We start from the raw sequence: 16772 nt of genomic DNA on the forward strand, positions 1-16772 counted from the left end.
AACAAACAATGTATGCTCTCACTTATAAGTGGGACTGAAGCTATTAGGACACAAAGGCATAAGAATGATATAATGGGCTCTCGGAACTCAGAAGGAAGGGTAGGAGGGGGGTGAGGGATAAAACACTACACATTGGGTACAGCATACATTGCTTGAGTAATGGGTGCACCAAAATCTGAAAAATCACCACTAAAGAACTTATCCATGTAACCAAAGACAAACTTTCACCCAAAAACTTTTGAAATAACTAAAACAAAAAAGGATTTAAAAAGATGAATATTTTTAAATGACCAGAAAAATAGAATTGGCTCAAAAACCAAACACATTGTAAAATTAGTTCGTTTTGTAGTAGAAACTAGGTATGAGTTGCTGTATTTCTAATTCCACATATTTTCCACTGGGAAATGACCGAAACTCTAAAATGGTAAGCATTTTTTATCAAAGGTTTTAGCAAAAAAAAGTGACAATGAAGCTGGATGCACAATAAAAGCTAAGCAGCACTACTCATCTCAAAATATCAGGAGGAAGAGAGAGACATTTTATACAATCTAATTATTTAATAGTTTCCTCACAGACAGTTAAAACAACACAATCCTGCATGAAATGAATCCAAAGTATGCCGAGTATATGCAAAATAGTATTGATACCCTCAGTGCACTTCTTAATGTTCTTGTTTCCACGTACAATGTTGACATGTAGTTAAGCTTAATAATTTTTTTCATATAAACTGTGAATGAGAACAATAAATTTCAATACAAGCTCAATAAATTTCAATATAAGCTCATATGGCTTTATAACATTTTTGTTTCCCCTAATGTTTTCTTCCTTGAAGTGAAATATTTCTAACAGTTAAACAGGTACTAAATATCTGAAAAAAAAAATTGATTTGACAAGGTAAGTTTTGAAAGATGTTTTGGCACAAGAAGAAAGGAATCTTGTATCACAACCTATTCTCATTGTATGAACTGAAGAAATCTCATTTATCAGGTTTCCCAGCTTCCAGCCTCAGATGTATTTAATCTCTTTTTCCCTTCTTTCTTGTTCTAACAAACTTCCAGACACAAAACAGACATTTTGTGATGATGAATATCACAGTTGCCACACAGGCCAGCAGGAACCCAATCACATCCAAAGAGTGGTACTGGAACCAGGTGAGGTCATGGGCTGCAACCCGAAGGTGTTTGGCTCCTTTATGGCGCATGACAAATTCAATCCAGAAAACTGCTCGATCCAGGGGCTTCACTGGTTGATCATGATGAATGCTTGATAATTTCATAGCATTCTCTTTATATCTAAATGATAAACATAAAAATATCAATATTGAAAGTAAGTTAATTTGGCCAGGGGCAGTGGTTCACACCTGTAATCCCAGTACTTTGGGAGGTCGAGGCACGCGGATCACAAGGTCAGGAGATCAAGACCATCCTGGCTAACATGGTGAAACCCCATCTCTAGTAAAAAAAGAAAAACAAAAATAAAATTTACCCAGGTGAGGTGGCGCACACCTGTAGTCCCAGCTACTTGGGAGGCTGAGGCAGGAGAATCGCTTGAACCCAGGAGAGGTAGGTTGCAGTGAGCCAAGATTGCACCACTGCACTCTCAAAAAAGAGTTAGAGAAAATCTTCACAAACTACACATACCACAAAAGAATAATATCCGCAGTCTACAAAGTACTTAAACAAATCAGCTGTGAGTGAGCGAGACCCCCCTCTCAAAAAATAAATAAACAAATAAATATAAAAAATAAAGTTAGTTAATTTGCTTGAGCATATCAAGTCCATGAAAGATTTTTAAAATGTCATATGATTCAATGTAAATGTAATAGAATTGACATAGAATTTGTGTATTTTAATTTGAGTCATCATAGAAAGTTTGGCTTTTAAATTGTATTCAGAATTGACAAATATTTTTAAAGTAAAAATGGAAGTCCAGGTGAAAAAAGTTACTTATTTGAAGCAGAGAACATATGAACAATTTTATTTTTTTTAATTTTTAGTTTTTTTGAGTACATAGTAGGTGTATATATTTATGAGGTACATGAGATGTTTTGATGCAGGCTGTTATGTGAAATAATCACATCATGAAGAAAAGGGTACCCATAGCTTAAGCATTTATCCTTTATGTTAAGAAATATCCAATTACGCTCTTCTAGGTCTCAAACAGGCATTCAAAATCATGCTCAGCATCATGAGCCATTTTAAGTGGTGAAAGATATATACTTAAAATGCAATTTGAGAATTATCGTCCTTAAGTTTCTAAAGATGAATTGTGTTATATGGGTGAAATGCCTCATAGCCATGAGCTCTGCTTCTATTCTAATATTTTGTGTCCTACTGTCACCCATCCAGTAACCAGAATGATTTTCTTTTTGAAATTAAAGTCAGATTATAACACTGTCTTGATTAAGACTTTTGCTTGACTTTTCATCATACCAAGAATAAAATCCAACTCTGTTGTTTGGTCCTCAGGATCCTCCATTATCAGACACTGGCAAGCTCTTCTCCAAACACTTTCCCATGCACACTAGGTCTTCCAGGGACTTTGGCCTTATATTTTTCTTTAAGCTCCCATCTTAGCACCTTACACATTGTGTCCCTCTACCCACGCTTGGAGCACCCTTTCTTGCAACAACCCAAGGCATGCTTCCATCTCTTTTTGAGGCAACCCTCTAAATGTTACCAATAAGAGAGGCTTTCCCCGGCCACTCTGTGATAGAACCCCTAGGATTTCCTGTATTTTGTGTGCTTATTTTGAAATTATTTGACACTTAGTATCTTAAAATACATCATATGTCTTCTAAAATACATATTTAAGTATAAAACACTTAAAATAAATGTACACACACTAAGTGAAACAGCTCAAAAAGGTAAGATCATCTTAAACATTATTTTGAAGTGAAGATACCAATTTACCTATCTCTCAGATCATGATAGAGACAAATCAAATTTGAAATACCCATATTATAAAATATATTGCTGTAAAAAGAAATGAAATGTTAATACACACAATGTAAATAAAGCTAAAAACTATAAAAACAACAAAAATTGTACTTGGTGAAAGAAGTCATTTACACAAAATAATAAGTTGTATGATTCAATTTATATGAAATATGTAGAGAGAATAATCTATAGAGAAGGAAAGAAAATTGGTGTTAGCCTAGGGCTAAGGGGTCATGGGAAGTGACTTCTATACCATTATGGTTTCTTTTATGTTGATAAAAATGTTCTAAAATGATATAATGGTGATGGCTTCATGACTGCAAGCATACTAAACACATTTGGATTTTATACTTTAAGTAGTTCGGTTTTCTGCTGTGGAGATTAAATTTAATTATCAAGTCTGTTACAATAATGATAATAAAAATAAATTTTTCAGTGAGAAAACATATACTTTGAGACATTTTAGATATTGAATTAAAATATTTTATTATAAGACTTCAAGTTTATCTTTCCTTTCTACGTGGATTGATTATGTCACATTTATTTTAATATGTCTTGTATCTATATCACTTTAAAATTAGTTTTGTGTAGAAAATTATTTCAATAATTGGTTATTCTTTAAATGTATGTGGTTCATAAAATTTTTAAATAACTACTCAACAATAAAAGCAGATTGCAGATTGTTTAAATCATTTAAATTCTTTCAAAATCAGTCTCTTATATAAAGGATAAAAGTCATACTCACTATTGACAAGAGAATCGATCTAAAAATACCACTGAGTAAAAAAAACAGTTATACTCACATAGGATCATTTATTACTGTCTTCAGTGCATTGAGTAAGTCTGTACTCGACATTGTGTCGAAGTCCAGTCTAACAGCTGCTCCTTTGGCCTTCATGTGAGCAATGTTATCAGGTTGATCGGCAAACAATGGAACGCCCACCATAGGGATTCCATGGTAGATTGCCTCGTAGATGCCATTGGCTCCACCGTGAGTTATAAAAGCTCTGGTTTTTGGATGACCTAGGATTGAAGGAATTTTAGCAAAATTATTCATAGGAATAAAACGATACAAGCACAATGGAAGAATCTGAATGTGATAGTGTTTCCTTGATAATACACTGAACTGAAATGAAATTAATTCAGACTTCACAGGAAGGAGCACCTAATTCTGCTGGAGATGTAAGTGAAAGCTATGTGGTGTGTTTAACTTCAGACTGAAAAAATTAATACAATTTTACCAGTTGAACTAACAAAAAGTGAAATTTGGACAAGGAAATATAATGTGCAAAAAAGACAAAAGCACAGAAAAGGGATGGGCATGTAAGAATGTGTTCTCATTTTTTGTTTGTTTGTTTGTTTGTTTTAAATGGAGACAGAGTCTCTCTCTGTCACCCAGGCTGGAGTGCAGGGGTGCAATCTCGGCTCACTGCAACCTCTCCCAGATTCAGGCAATTCTCCTACTCAGCCTTCTGAGTAGCAGGGACTACAGGGAAACCACCATGCCAGGTTAATTTTTGATATTTTAATAGAGACTGAGACTGAGTTTCACCATGTTGCCTAGGATGGTCTCGAACTCCTGAGCTCAGTCAATCCGCCCACGTCAGCCTTCCAAAGTGCTAGGATTACAGACGTGAGCCACCTTGTCCAGCCAGAATGTGTTCTCTTAAGTACAGTCATGGAGTGTGATATGTGGGGTGTGCAAGGCAGCAGGCAGTGAGGTGGTGGTGGTGCTAGAATTGAGGAAGGACAGATCATACTTCATTATGAAATGTGTCAACACTTTTTGATTAAGATTAGGGATTTAATCCTACAGAAAATGCAGTGTCCCTGGTGATAGTAGAAGAGCTGTTATTTTTGGTGACATTTGAAATAACCCTACAGAACAGCAAAGTAAGGTCATAGAAATACGAGAAAGGAAGACAATCCAGAAAGTGCAGAAAAATTCTCTGAGAGGAAATAACACCCGAAATAAAGATACTCTGATCATAAAGAATGTGGGCGCCTATCATAAAATGCCAACAATTATTGTTTATTCTTTTCACCCTAGGGACTGGAAAATAAATATACAGAAGTTTCATTTTATTTTTAAGTTTTTCCATAACAAATGCTCAATAGTCTTGTTTCATGAAGACTATTAACACTCTAATAATCTGTCACTAATATATTCAATATTTGTTCTCCAGAGACTTACCAAGAAGATCATTCTGGGGTAGCCACTTGTACAGCTGAGTATTGAGTCCTAAGGTATCTGGTTTATTCCCATCAAATCTCCACAGAACCTGTTACAGTGAACAAAATATTTTATTCCATGAGAGAAGCTCAAAAGTTATAGAATGCTAGAACTATAAAGAGATTAACAATGAGAACAAGGGATGTTAAGTAACAAGAACTACTCAGACTGATGTAAATGGAATACTCACATTACATTTCCATATTTTTATAATTAGTTAGGTATATAAGGAAATCATGTTTTTTCAAAATAGTAGCTTAGACAAATAAGATTATCAATGAAAAGTTCAAGTATTTAACAAGTTGTCACAATTTTCAAAAGAAAACTTGTATGTGGCAAACCTCTATACAAAAAAAGCTTAACATCACTGGTCAAAACCACAAAGAGATACCATCTCACATCAGTCAGAATGGCCATTATTAAAAACTCAAAAAAATAACAGATGCTGGCGATGTTGTATAGAAAAACAAATGTTTATGCTCTGTAGGAGGGTGTGTAAGTTCAACCATTGTGGAAGACAGGGTGGCGATTCCTCAAAATCCTAGAGGCAGAAATACTATTCAACCCAGCAATCCCATTACTGGGTATGTATCCAAAGGAGTATAAATTAGAACATGCACATGTATATTCATTACAGCACTATTCATCCTCACAAAGACATGAAATCAATCTAAATGCCCATCAATGATGGATTGGATAAAGAAAATGTGGTATATGTACACAGTGAAATATTATGTAGCCATAAAAAGGAACAAGATCATGTTTTTTGCAGGAACATAAGTGAGCTGCAGTCCATTATCCTTAGCAAACAAACACAGGAACAGAAATCCAAATACCGCATACCCTCACTTACAAGTGGAAGCTAAAAGATGAGTACATATGAACATATAGAGAGGAACAACATACGCTGGGACTTATTGGAGGGTGGGGGTTGGGAGGAGAGAAAGGATCAGGAAAAATAACTAAAAGGTACTAGACTTACTACTTGCATGACGAAACAGTCTGTACAACAAACCCCCAAGACATAAGTTTACCTATGTAACAAACCTTCCCATTTACCCTGAAATTAAAAGTTAACAAATAAAATTTAATTTTAAAAAAGATAAAAAATTTTAATAATTATATACATTAAAATTCTTTAGGTACTCAGCATTCTAGTGTGAAAAAGCAGTAACAACTTATTAATGACTTATATGCTTGCTTTGTGTTAACGTATTTTATGAGTTTTCATCTACCAAATTTAACATAATTTATTCATTTTTTTTAGTAATATGGGAAGTAGTTCACTTATATATACTTTTCTGTATGTTATTTTCATAGAGTTTGATGTCTTGAATTGATAAAAATGCATGTATATAAAATAAGCTACCTGGAAGAAGTCAATTATGCTGCAAAGGTAGCATGTATAACTTCTTTGAAATTACAAATGATCAAGCACTACTTCCAAGAAAAATTTCAAGTGATAGCTTTTGACACAAATTCAGAGTATTCTCAGTATTGCTAATTTTGCTTATTTTTCAACATAGAAATGAGGAACCTATTGGTACTACGAATAAAAATACAACTCTTAAATAAATTCAAAATTGTATTTTGCTGAATTTTGGTCAACTGATTGCTAACACTTAGACAGTGTGCTACAAAATTTTTACAACAGTGATTAATATGTTCTCCTATAGCCAAGAAATTTTTATGTTTATTTTACTAATTTTGGAACCCCCAAGGAATCCTTATAAATTAAAAAATAATTTACAGTGTTTAAGTTGTATTTGTCACATCAGTGTTAAAGTAACTGAGTTTTTGGCAAAATATTAGCATAGGTCATTACAAGAAGGCTATGTCAGACAGGGAACTAAAAAGTAATTGACAAATACACATTTTATTCTATATAAAAGAAAACATGTTCCTACTATGTTCTATGGAGGGGGCATCTGAACCTGTTCCCCTGCCTGAATTCCTTCTGCTTGAGTCTTTCCTGTATTTCCTTCTGCTGCCTCCATTGGGAGGAGTTGTTAATCTCCCAGTGCAGTGTCCTCGTGGGGCCACATATCATACTACACAGGGTCCACCCTCAGAGCAGGATCCATCTCCACCCTTTCTCTTTCATCTTCCTGCTTCAGACATTGGCTGGGCCTGGTCCAGCAACGCAGGCTGCTTTTTCTCTTTCTCCAAATTTGCCTGGCTATGTGGGTCCTTATATTAGTTGTCTGACAGCCTAGGCCATCCTTTCTCTGAATAGTACCCTGAATATCACGCAAATAGGCCTACTCCAAAACATACAAGAAGTACATGAGGCTGGGTAACACGGCAACACTAAACTGCATGCTGCATGTCAGATTTTTAAATATCTGCTGTTGTTAATGTTCTAGTGAAGTTACTATAATGTTATGTTTTCAATCGTCTGTAGGGTGTATGACACCCTCAGGGAATCTTAAACAAAAGGATCAAATCACAGGGGCAGAATTTGGTGATAGCTCTTAAATGACCCCAATATCATGATAATACCAAAACTTTAGCTGCAACACTTAATTATGTTTATTCCTGATCACAATATTAATGCCAAATTAATTACCAATGAAAAACACCCTCTATATTATTTTAGCATCTTCCATATATATTTTTGATTTTGAGTTAATATCTGAGATAATTAGTGCTTTCCCAACAGCTGAATTTATAGGCAGGAAGTTTCTGCAGTTGGATTCTTTACAAACTTTAACAGTCTCTTTCAGTAGTTTTTCACAACATTAAGACATTTTATCTAACCTTTTGTGGGATCTTGGCAAGGGCTGATGCAATTACGTTGGCCCTTTCTTCTGACATGTTACTGACCATGGACCCCAGAGAAAACACCACAACACCATTGTCTCCAGAGCTCTGGACGAACTCTTCCATTTCCTGTGAAAAAAGGAATGTGTTCCATTACAATAGATTATCAGCACAGCAAGCACTGTGAAACAATTGGTATACAAACTAAAAAGAGAAAATCAACTATTATCAGGAATTACTGGAGTAAAGGACGTTTTTTGACTGACTCAATTACTCAGTTTTTTTTTGCAAGTTGTGTAATATTAGATAGGATGCCTCTGTTAAGGGTATCTGTCTAAATATGTGTGTGTGCATGTTTGTGTGTGTGTGTATATGTGTGTGTGTGTGAAAGAGAGAAATGAAATAGAGCTATTACACAGTATTTGAGGGGATACCCAAACTCTTCATTTATAATATAAGTACTAATATAGGCTCTTTAAGGTGGCATCACTTGGCTTTAATGCTATATTGTTGTTCTGCTAAATCACATATGTTTATTTTACACAGGTTTTCTACAGAATTATTTTAATTGGAAGTCATTAGTGATTGACTTCCCTGACTCTGAGCACTGAGGAAAAGTTACTCACAGCTGGGATTATGTAAATCTACATTTATCTTACTATAATCCTTTACACATCACTTAAAGTTTGTCAGAGTTTTCCAGTCTTTTTTCAAAAAAAGAAAAAAAAAGTAACTGTAAAAAGTGGTGGTTAAGAATCACTGACATGCTGGAGTCTGCTATTGTGGTTTGGAATTTCTATGAATTAATTCTAAGAGTCTCATTTATAATACAGAATTGTACAGTATATAGTTAGATAGTTGAATGATCATAGTTTTCAGCTGATTGTTTAGGTGGAACACCTATTGCCCTGAAATCACACTGTTAAATTGATGTGCTATCTTTAACTGCATGTGAGGAACTCTCATCATCTCTTTGCTGTGTCTCAGAGGCAGCAGCACTTGCACCAGAATGGAAGAGACTGCCAGGCCTTTCTGCAGAGGAGATTTGGTCACCTTCTTGAGTAGCTCACTCACACCACATACAAATCTTGGTGAAAACGTACTTGGCTGGAATTTATTGAGAATCATTCTCACTTGTGTTCCCTAATCTATACCAATTTTTAAAGTTAAATAATTTCAGATGTAATCATTGGAGTAAAACTTTCTCTTAAGTGTTCTTTTGCAAAACAAAGAAAAAAAAAGTCCAAATGCTTATTTGCAGACCACATATGGGTGAGTATTTTTTAAAATATGACTTTCAATGTTAAGACATTAGTGTTAATGATGTCAGAGTCACTGTAGTACTGTTCCAGATAATACATGGGATATCCAGGTATTGTGTGTGATTGCAGTGACCTGTAGCCACATTTGATGTAACTTATGTTCAGTGTTTTGTCTCAGTGGCTTGATGCTCAGAGCTTTCTTCATCCACCCAGGGTTAAAGTAATATAACCACTGTTTACAGATTAATTATTGATGTGGACTAATTGTTTCCCATTCTGTGACAACTTAAGAAAAAACACAATTTATATAAGGATTTTTTTTTTTTTTTTTTTTTTTTTTTTTTTTGAGACGGAGTCTCGCTCTGTCGCCCAGGCTGGAGTGCTGTGGCCGGATCTCAGCTCACTGCAAGCTCCGCCTCCCGGGTTCCCGCCATTCTCCTGCCTCAGCCTCCCGAGTAGCTGGGACTACAGGCGCCCGCCACCTCGCCCGGCTAGTTTTTTGTATTTTTTAGTAGAGACGGGGTTTCACCGTGTTAGCCAGGATGCTCTCGATCTCCTGACCTCGTGATCCGCCCATCTCGGCCTCCCAAAGTGCTGGGATTACAGACTTGAGCCACCGCGCCTGGCCGTAAGGAATTTTATAAAAGTATTAAAAGTTCAAAAAGGAAAATAAGTTTTTTAATACCATTTCTGTCTAGAAATGTTATCAAGGTAAATATGTATGTTTTCATCATGGCTTTTGTTCTATTTTCATAGCTCAATGTAAAATGGTGACATTTATTTAGACAATTTTGTTATTATCGTCTATACTTTTTCTCAACAAAAAATGTGTCATCTTGTAATATTTATTATTTTCTACCTTGCTTTACTTGTATTATAGCTGACTGTAATTGAATTTTTTATTGATAAAATTATTATAATGCTACAGTATGCATCTAGAATGTTTTTAATTATTCATTTATTTAAGATGTTTCATTACTTCCAATGTTTATTTTGTGAATATTTTCCATAAATATTAAATATGTATATCTTGATTTTTTCTCTGTATGATTTCATGCAAATATCTTATAAAACCAACGGCTATATGCATTTTTAACACTTGATACATTTGCCAATTGTCCTTTTCTATTAAAATATACATAAATAATCTAATATTTAATTGAATAGAAAGCAACTTGGGTTTACAATTGTTTTACATAATAAACAATTAGAAAATGGGTTTCACAACCATTGATTTTCATTCAAAGCTTTCTTCAAGTTAATAACAACAGCTAGTATAAGTAATTAACAACAGCTAGTACTAGTAATTATCACTATTGTACTACTAGTCATCCTTTTTCTTATCCTTCTACACCTCCTACTTTCTTCCCTCTCCTACTGGCACTATCGGTTTCCCATAATGTGAGTGGGGAAATCTTTCAAGAGTAGGATAGGGTGGCACAGAATTTCCAATAGTCTCACCTCAGCTTTTGTCTTTTTAGAAAATTACCTTATAAAGTCCGTACAATTTGTGTTCAACCGAGATATTAAATTTTAACCATGGAATAAAATATTAGTTACCATGTTGCTGCTAATAAGAAGGTAGACAAAAATGATCTCTTAAGAGATTACATAACAATGTAATAAAGAATGCTTACTTTCTACCTATTTCTTAGAACTGTGATATCAATTTAAAATATATGAGGTTCTTACATTTCTTCATAAAGAATATAACGTTACATGATGACAGAATTCTTTTGTTATTGTAAACTAAGGGCACTATTCAGATACAAGTGGTAGAAATTATTCGGTATTTATTATACATGCATTGTTCATTTCTTCTGTGCTTCTCTATCAGGCAGCTATGATGTTGAGACACATGTTACCCCAGGAAGCTTTCTGAGTTGCTTGTTTTAAGGCAGAAAACACTTGCTTTAATAGGGTATGTTTATGCTAAGATGTAAACCTCTGGAATCTCAATGCAGAATCTTTCAATTATTTAAATGCTTGAGTAAAATCAAGTGAACACTGGGTCTTGCTTCAAATATTATCACAATAACACTTTTATATTGTTAAGGAATTATTTTCTTGTAAGTTAGAATACTGGTGAAGATCCTTATCATTTATGGTAGAATTTTACAATTTCAACTCGTTCATCTTACTGTCGGAACTGACATGTCTTCTTTTAATCAAGTCCACAAGGTAACTGTCATATAGAAGACAGGTAGGACTTTGTTAGAGAATGCAATCTTGAAGCACTGAATAATTAGTTTCTATTAAATGATGAATGATATATCAAGTGACTTACACATGTTAAGTAATTAGTAGTATTCATAAAAACAAAAATAGCCATAATTGCAAAATTAATAACATTTCTGAATCACTAACTATATGCCAGAGACATTTAAAGTGGTTTATTTGTATTAACTTTTTTCCACACAACACAATATGAAGTTATTAGTATTACTGCAAAAGTAGGCATAATTATTTCCATCCACTTTCTAGTCTACTTTTCCATCATCTGCTACTTGAATTCATATACAATTTTCTGAATGCTCGGAACTTTCCAGTCTGGTCCTTCTGCAATTCAATCTATTGAACATCTCGGAATCTTTCTTTAAATACAGTTTTATCACGTATTTTCTTTTCTTAACTCTTTTTAGTAGTTCCTAAATGTGCTTAATAAATATTTCAACTCCTAAGGAGTATCTGACTCTTATCTTGCCTGTCAGCATCATCTGATTCTTACTCAGTATCTCCCTTGCAAACTAAACTTTGAGTCTAGAGAACTGTCCTGAACACTTTACCTGCTTTTCTTTTTGTGTTTTTTTCCTCTTCCTCATTATTTCACCTATTCCTGCATATTGTTCAGCTCTCATCTAAATTATTAATACCGGCGACTCCAGAATACTCTCTATTATCTACACTGGATGCTTCCTTAGCATTGGGTTTTCCCTGGAGATAATAGTTTTTACGCAGTTTTTATTGCTTGCGTATATTCTGTCTTTCAAAGTAGAACGTCATTTGTGTTGGGACAGAAACTGTGTACAATACACTTGCCTGTGGTGTGTGCTAATCTCTTTTATAAATATTCTTTGAATGAATGGCCAGTATCTTCTTATGTGTTGCATAATCAAAGCTTAAATTTAACAACCCTATTTTCAAAGTCTCCTTAATATGCCTCTTTATATGTAATAATGATGAAATTCACAAACTTTGATGGTATCAACATGTATGTGAGTTTTTAATTGGTATGTGCTTTACCTTCCCACTACCCATGTTTCTTCCAGTGTAAGTCAAACACTCCGAAGGAATATAGAACCACTCGCACTGAAAATTCAAAGCAGACAAACAAATAGTAATAGTTTACCTTAGGTAGGGGTTTGGCAGGTTTGCAGTGGAGTCCTCCAACGAACTCAACATTTGGTAAGAGTGGATGAGGAAATTGAAAATCCCAGTAGTTTCGAATAAGCCATATTTCAGCTTTTGCCATTATCTCAAATAATGTAGTGGGTCTTCCTGATAGGAAAAAAGAAAAGAAAAGGTAGATGACAGAAGATAATTAGGTAATTTTCTGAAAGAAGTTATAATAATGTAGGCAAAAATGTAGGTGAAGTGTTTGTGCTTTGTAATATATATACATACATAGGCATAATTTAATTTTTATGTATTATATATTTTGCCCATGTATATTTATAAGAAACAAAGTGGTGAGAGAATCATGAGGGCAAACTACATCCATTATGCCACATCAGTATATTCACAACCATAAACAAGCCATGGAGAATTAATCTCCATTTCTTTATTTTTTAAAGCTTCATAGTAGCAGACATATATATATATATATATATATATATATATATATATATATGCCACTTTTGGGGCTCCATTATCAATGAATTCTACTGTATCATAAGAATAATTTTCTAAGAAATAGTCTAAGTTCCATCATTCATTAATCTAGTCCTTTTATCTTTGGATCTTCCAGTGAACTGTTGATTATTTTGAAATTATAGCTAAAATCCGTGTACCTACTACTGTTTTTGATTCATGTTACGATCTTAATATTAGTTTGTAAGTAATTATATTTACAAATTACAGCTAGAAAATTTTGAGAAATTATTAAAACAGAAATTTGTGTTCAACCTTAATTTGGCTCATATTTTAAATAAACATGCATAGTTTCAAAAATGCTATACAGTTATATCTTAATGTTCACACTTCGACAAGGTGATTGGCCTTAAAATGAATGGTTTCCATCCTAAAGTGAAGGAGAATAGAAATATTGGAAACTTCAAATTATATGTATTGGTTTTTGATTCTGAAATTGAAATATTTTTCTCTCAACTGTGGAGGAAACTTCCTGGTAACACGGGTACATGTTGCAATTACTAAATAAGGAGACCGAAGTATACAAGAAAAAAAAATTTTGCAATGTTAAATAGGTAGTTCTAGGAAAATGTGTAACTACTCGATCTACCAGTAGGCATTCAGCAAGATGTTTCTTGATGAGTCTGACATTTTTAGATAAAAAATTATAATAAAACAGAAGTGTGATTGCTTAAAGAAATCTAAGGTGCACTGATTTACAGATTTATGACTTCCTGGAGTGTTCTGTATGGTTGATGGTGACAGGGTTTTAACTGATCCTATGATTTACCTTTTCTGTAGTGTTTGTGAGTTTGATAATCTTGTCTTTCATTTGATACATTTACTTACAAAAACCCCCACTACCCTGACTTTATGGCTTTATACAAGCTCAGCTTCAAAGGTACAAGAAAGTTAGATCTCCACGCCACCAATTGAAAAAATTACTTACCTAGAACTTTACTGTAAAACTGATCCCAGTTCTTTACATCCCATACTTGGAACCAAAAGTCAAAATAAACCATATAGATCATATTTTGTACTCTCTCCATGAAAGTCATTTGATCTCTTAATTCTGACATAGTAACAGGTACATAGGAAGGAGGGAACAGAAACCCTCCACCATGCTTTTCAAGTGCGTAGCCAGGAGAGAAGCGGAGGCTGTACACAAAGGGTATTTTAAGTAGCTCAGCCAGTAGCTCACCACAGGGGGAAATAGCATCCGCAAGAACAACATCAAATCTTGACTCCTGTAGTTTCTTCATAAGTTTCTTATTAGAAACCACATCTTCACAGAACTTTCTAATCATGTCACCATATGTCCACATCATTTCTTGTACGTGTAAAAAATGTGGCCAAAATGTGTCTTTTCGAATGTCTGACCATCTCTTAACCAGTTGCGTGACGCTATCCTCAAACTCAGTTTCGGTTAAAGATGTAGGACAAATTTCAAATTTAAGAGGAGATGGGTTGTTGGGATCAGGAAGAATGGAAGTTGAATATGCCAGTACAGTCACCTCATGACCTCTCTGGACAAGCTCATCCAGAATTGTCTTTATATTCATCCAATGGCTGAATTCTGTGGGCCACACCAGCACTTTTCCACAACTCCCAGAGCTCAAGTAACAGCTCAGCTGTATCAGCAGAAGAGCTGAAGTCCATTTCATAGACATCCTGATGCAATGCAATGCTTGTTTTCCAGTTGCCGCTCTTTTCTGTCATTTCTCATGGTGACGTCCAAGTATAAATCAGTCAAGAAGTTAAAATGTAACTTTTACACTTCAAAGTAAATACATTAATTTAACAGTCTGAGCATGTGGATAACAAGGAGACAAATAAAAGGTAGAAGACCTGTTTATACAAGTGAGTTTATTTTCCTTTTCATATTTTTAAGTGCTATAATTCAGCTAATATCAGTGATCTTGGAGAGACACATCACCTGATTCATGTAATATATTTTAGAATAGTGTCCATAAGAGTAACAGTGAAAGGCTCATATTCCTGCAGTGTCTTTGACACAGAACTAAAGATAAAATAGCTAAAAATGGTTCAAAAACTTCTGTAAATTTGTTGAAATATAATTCAGATACCATACAAATTATCAACTAATGTGTAAAATTTAATGTTTCATAGTATATTCGCAGAATTGTGCATCTCCCATAACAGTCAGTTTTAGAAAACTCTTATCTCCTAAAACTAAAGCCTATACTCCTTATCCTTTTACTCCCTACCCCTACTTTCTGCAATTGTCGTATCTTGGGCAAATGCTAATTGAATTTCTATCACTATAGATTTGCCTATTCTGGACATTTTTTAATACATGAAATCATACAATATCTTTTATGACTGGCTTATTTTACTTAGCATAATATTTTAAAGGTTCATATATGATAGAACATTTATATGTTGATTCTTACTACCATCATGTATGATTTAGAGAGTTTCAAGATGAAACTATCCCTCTAGACTTTGTTGAATTCATCAAGGAGAAAGGGAGGGGAAGATATAAAATTAAACCAGGCCTGCAGTACATTCAGCAGACAGCTTTCGGTTAGTTTGCTCTCTGACTCACTTTCTCATAGTTTTTTGGTTATTGTCTTATAATTATGCAGACACTATTACAAGATTATAGTGCATCTTAACTGTTCTATAGATAATAACTCAAACATTTTGAAATGTTGTTTTCTCACCTGCAGATCCAGCATTCTGATGAAACTACTGACTCAGCTGGTCTGAAGAATCTCACTGATGTCAGCTAATCTGAAGGACTTCACTGATGCCAGCTGATCTCAAGCAGCTGACTCACCAAATAATGCAGTTTCTAATTCCTGATGATTTTATCTCCATTATCCTGACTAATCTGTGACCCCAATTTTTCAGTCCATCACTCTCCATTATCCCCTTAAAAAATTCAGACCAGAACTCCTTAGGGAGGTAAGTTTCAGAGTCTCCACCTATCTCCCTGCTCAGTGCCCTGCAATTATTAAACTTTTTATTTGCTACAAAATATAATGTCTCATTGTAATTGGTCTAATATTGCAGAGTGGGCATATGAAACTCTTGGCCCTATAACAAGGAATCCAGTGGAGGAAATAATGGCAAATATGGTGGAAATAGAAAGATAACTCAAATGAGAATTGAAACTTAAAGATGTAACTACATTGCTGCAATCTCGTGATAAAACAAATACATGAGGGGTTGCTTCTTATGAAAGAGCAAAGAAAGTTGTTTCTTGAGATGGAATCTACTCCTGGTGAAGAATATGTAAACATTGTTGAAATGATAACAATGAATTTAGAATATGACTTAAACTTAGTTAATAAAGCAACATTACACTTCCAGATGTTTGATTCCAAATTTGAAAGAAGAACCACCATGGGAAAATTGTTATCAAACAACAATGCATGTTAAACAGAAATATTTTGTGAAAAAGATAGGTTAGTGGATGTGGCACTTGCTGTTGTTTTCTTACTTTTAAGAAAGTGCCACAGCCATGCCAACTACTCGCAGACACTACTCTGATGAGTTAGCAGCCATCAACATTGATGCAAGAAAAACTCTCCACCAGCAACAAATTTACAACTCACTGAAGGCTCAGATGAGTGTTAACACTTTTTAGCAATGAAGTGTTTTTAATTAAGATGTGTACTTTTTTTTGGATTTAATACTACTGCAGAATTAATGGACGGCAGCATTGTGTAAACGTAACTTTTCTGTGCCAGAGAAACC

General features: G+C 34.3%; 1 protein-coding gene across 1 annotated transcript; it reads right to left on the reverse strand.

Annotated features, from left to right (window-relative positions):
• Positions 1–537: 537 nt before the first annotated feature.
• Positions 538–14763, reverse strand: LOC102123935 (UDP-glucuronosyltransferase 2B19-like). Its single transcript, XM_045392541.3, has 6 exons — positions 13996–14763; positions 12547–12695; positions 7933–8064; positions 5134–5221; positions 3743–3962; positions 538–1292 (listed from the first exon to the last, which is right to left on the reverse strand). Exons 1-6 carry the CDS (start codon positions 14714–14716, stop codon positions 1016–1018), a joined length of 1587 nt encoding a protein of 528 aa, XP_045248476.2. The 5' UTR covers positions 14717–14763; the 3' UTR covers positions 538–1015.
• Positions 14764–16772: the final 2009 nt, after the last annotated feature.

This window comes from Macaca fascicularis, chromosome 5 (assembly GCF_037993035.2).
Source record: "Macaca fascicularis isolate 582-1 chromosome 5, T2T-MFA8v1.1".
In the NCBI taxonomy this organism is placed as follows: Eukaryota; Metazoa; Chordata; class Mammalia; order Primates; family Cercopithecidae; genus Macaca; species Macaca fascicularis.

Excerpts from the sequence above, each read along its gene's own strand:
- LOC102123935 (XM_045392541.3), bottom strand. The coding sequence starts at position 14,716 with ATGTCTATGAAATGGACTTCAGCTCTTCTGCTGATACAGCTGAGCTGT. Across the intron at positions 8,065-12,546 it reads CTGCCAAACCCCTACCTAAG|GAAATGGAAGAGTTCGTCCA; the intron begins GTAAACTATTAC and ends CTTTTTTCACAG. Across the intron at positions 3,963-5,133 it reads ACCCCAGAATGATCTTCTTG|GTCATCCAAAAACCAGAGCT; the intron begins GTAAGTCTCTGG and ends CTTCAATCCTAG.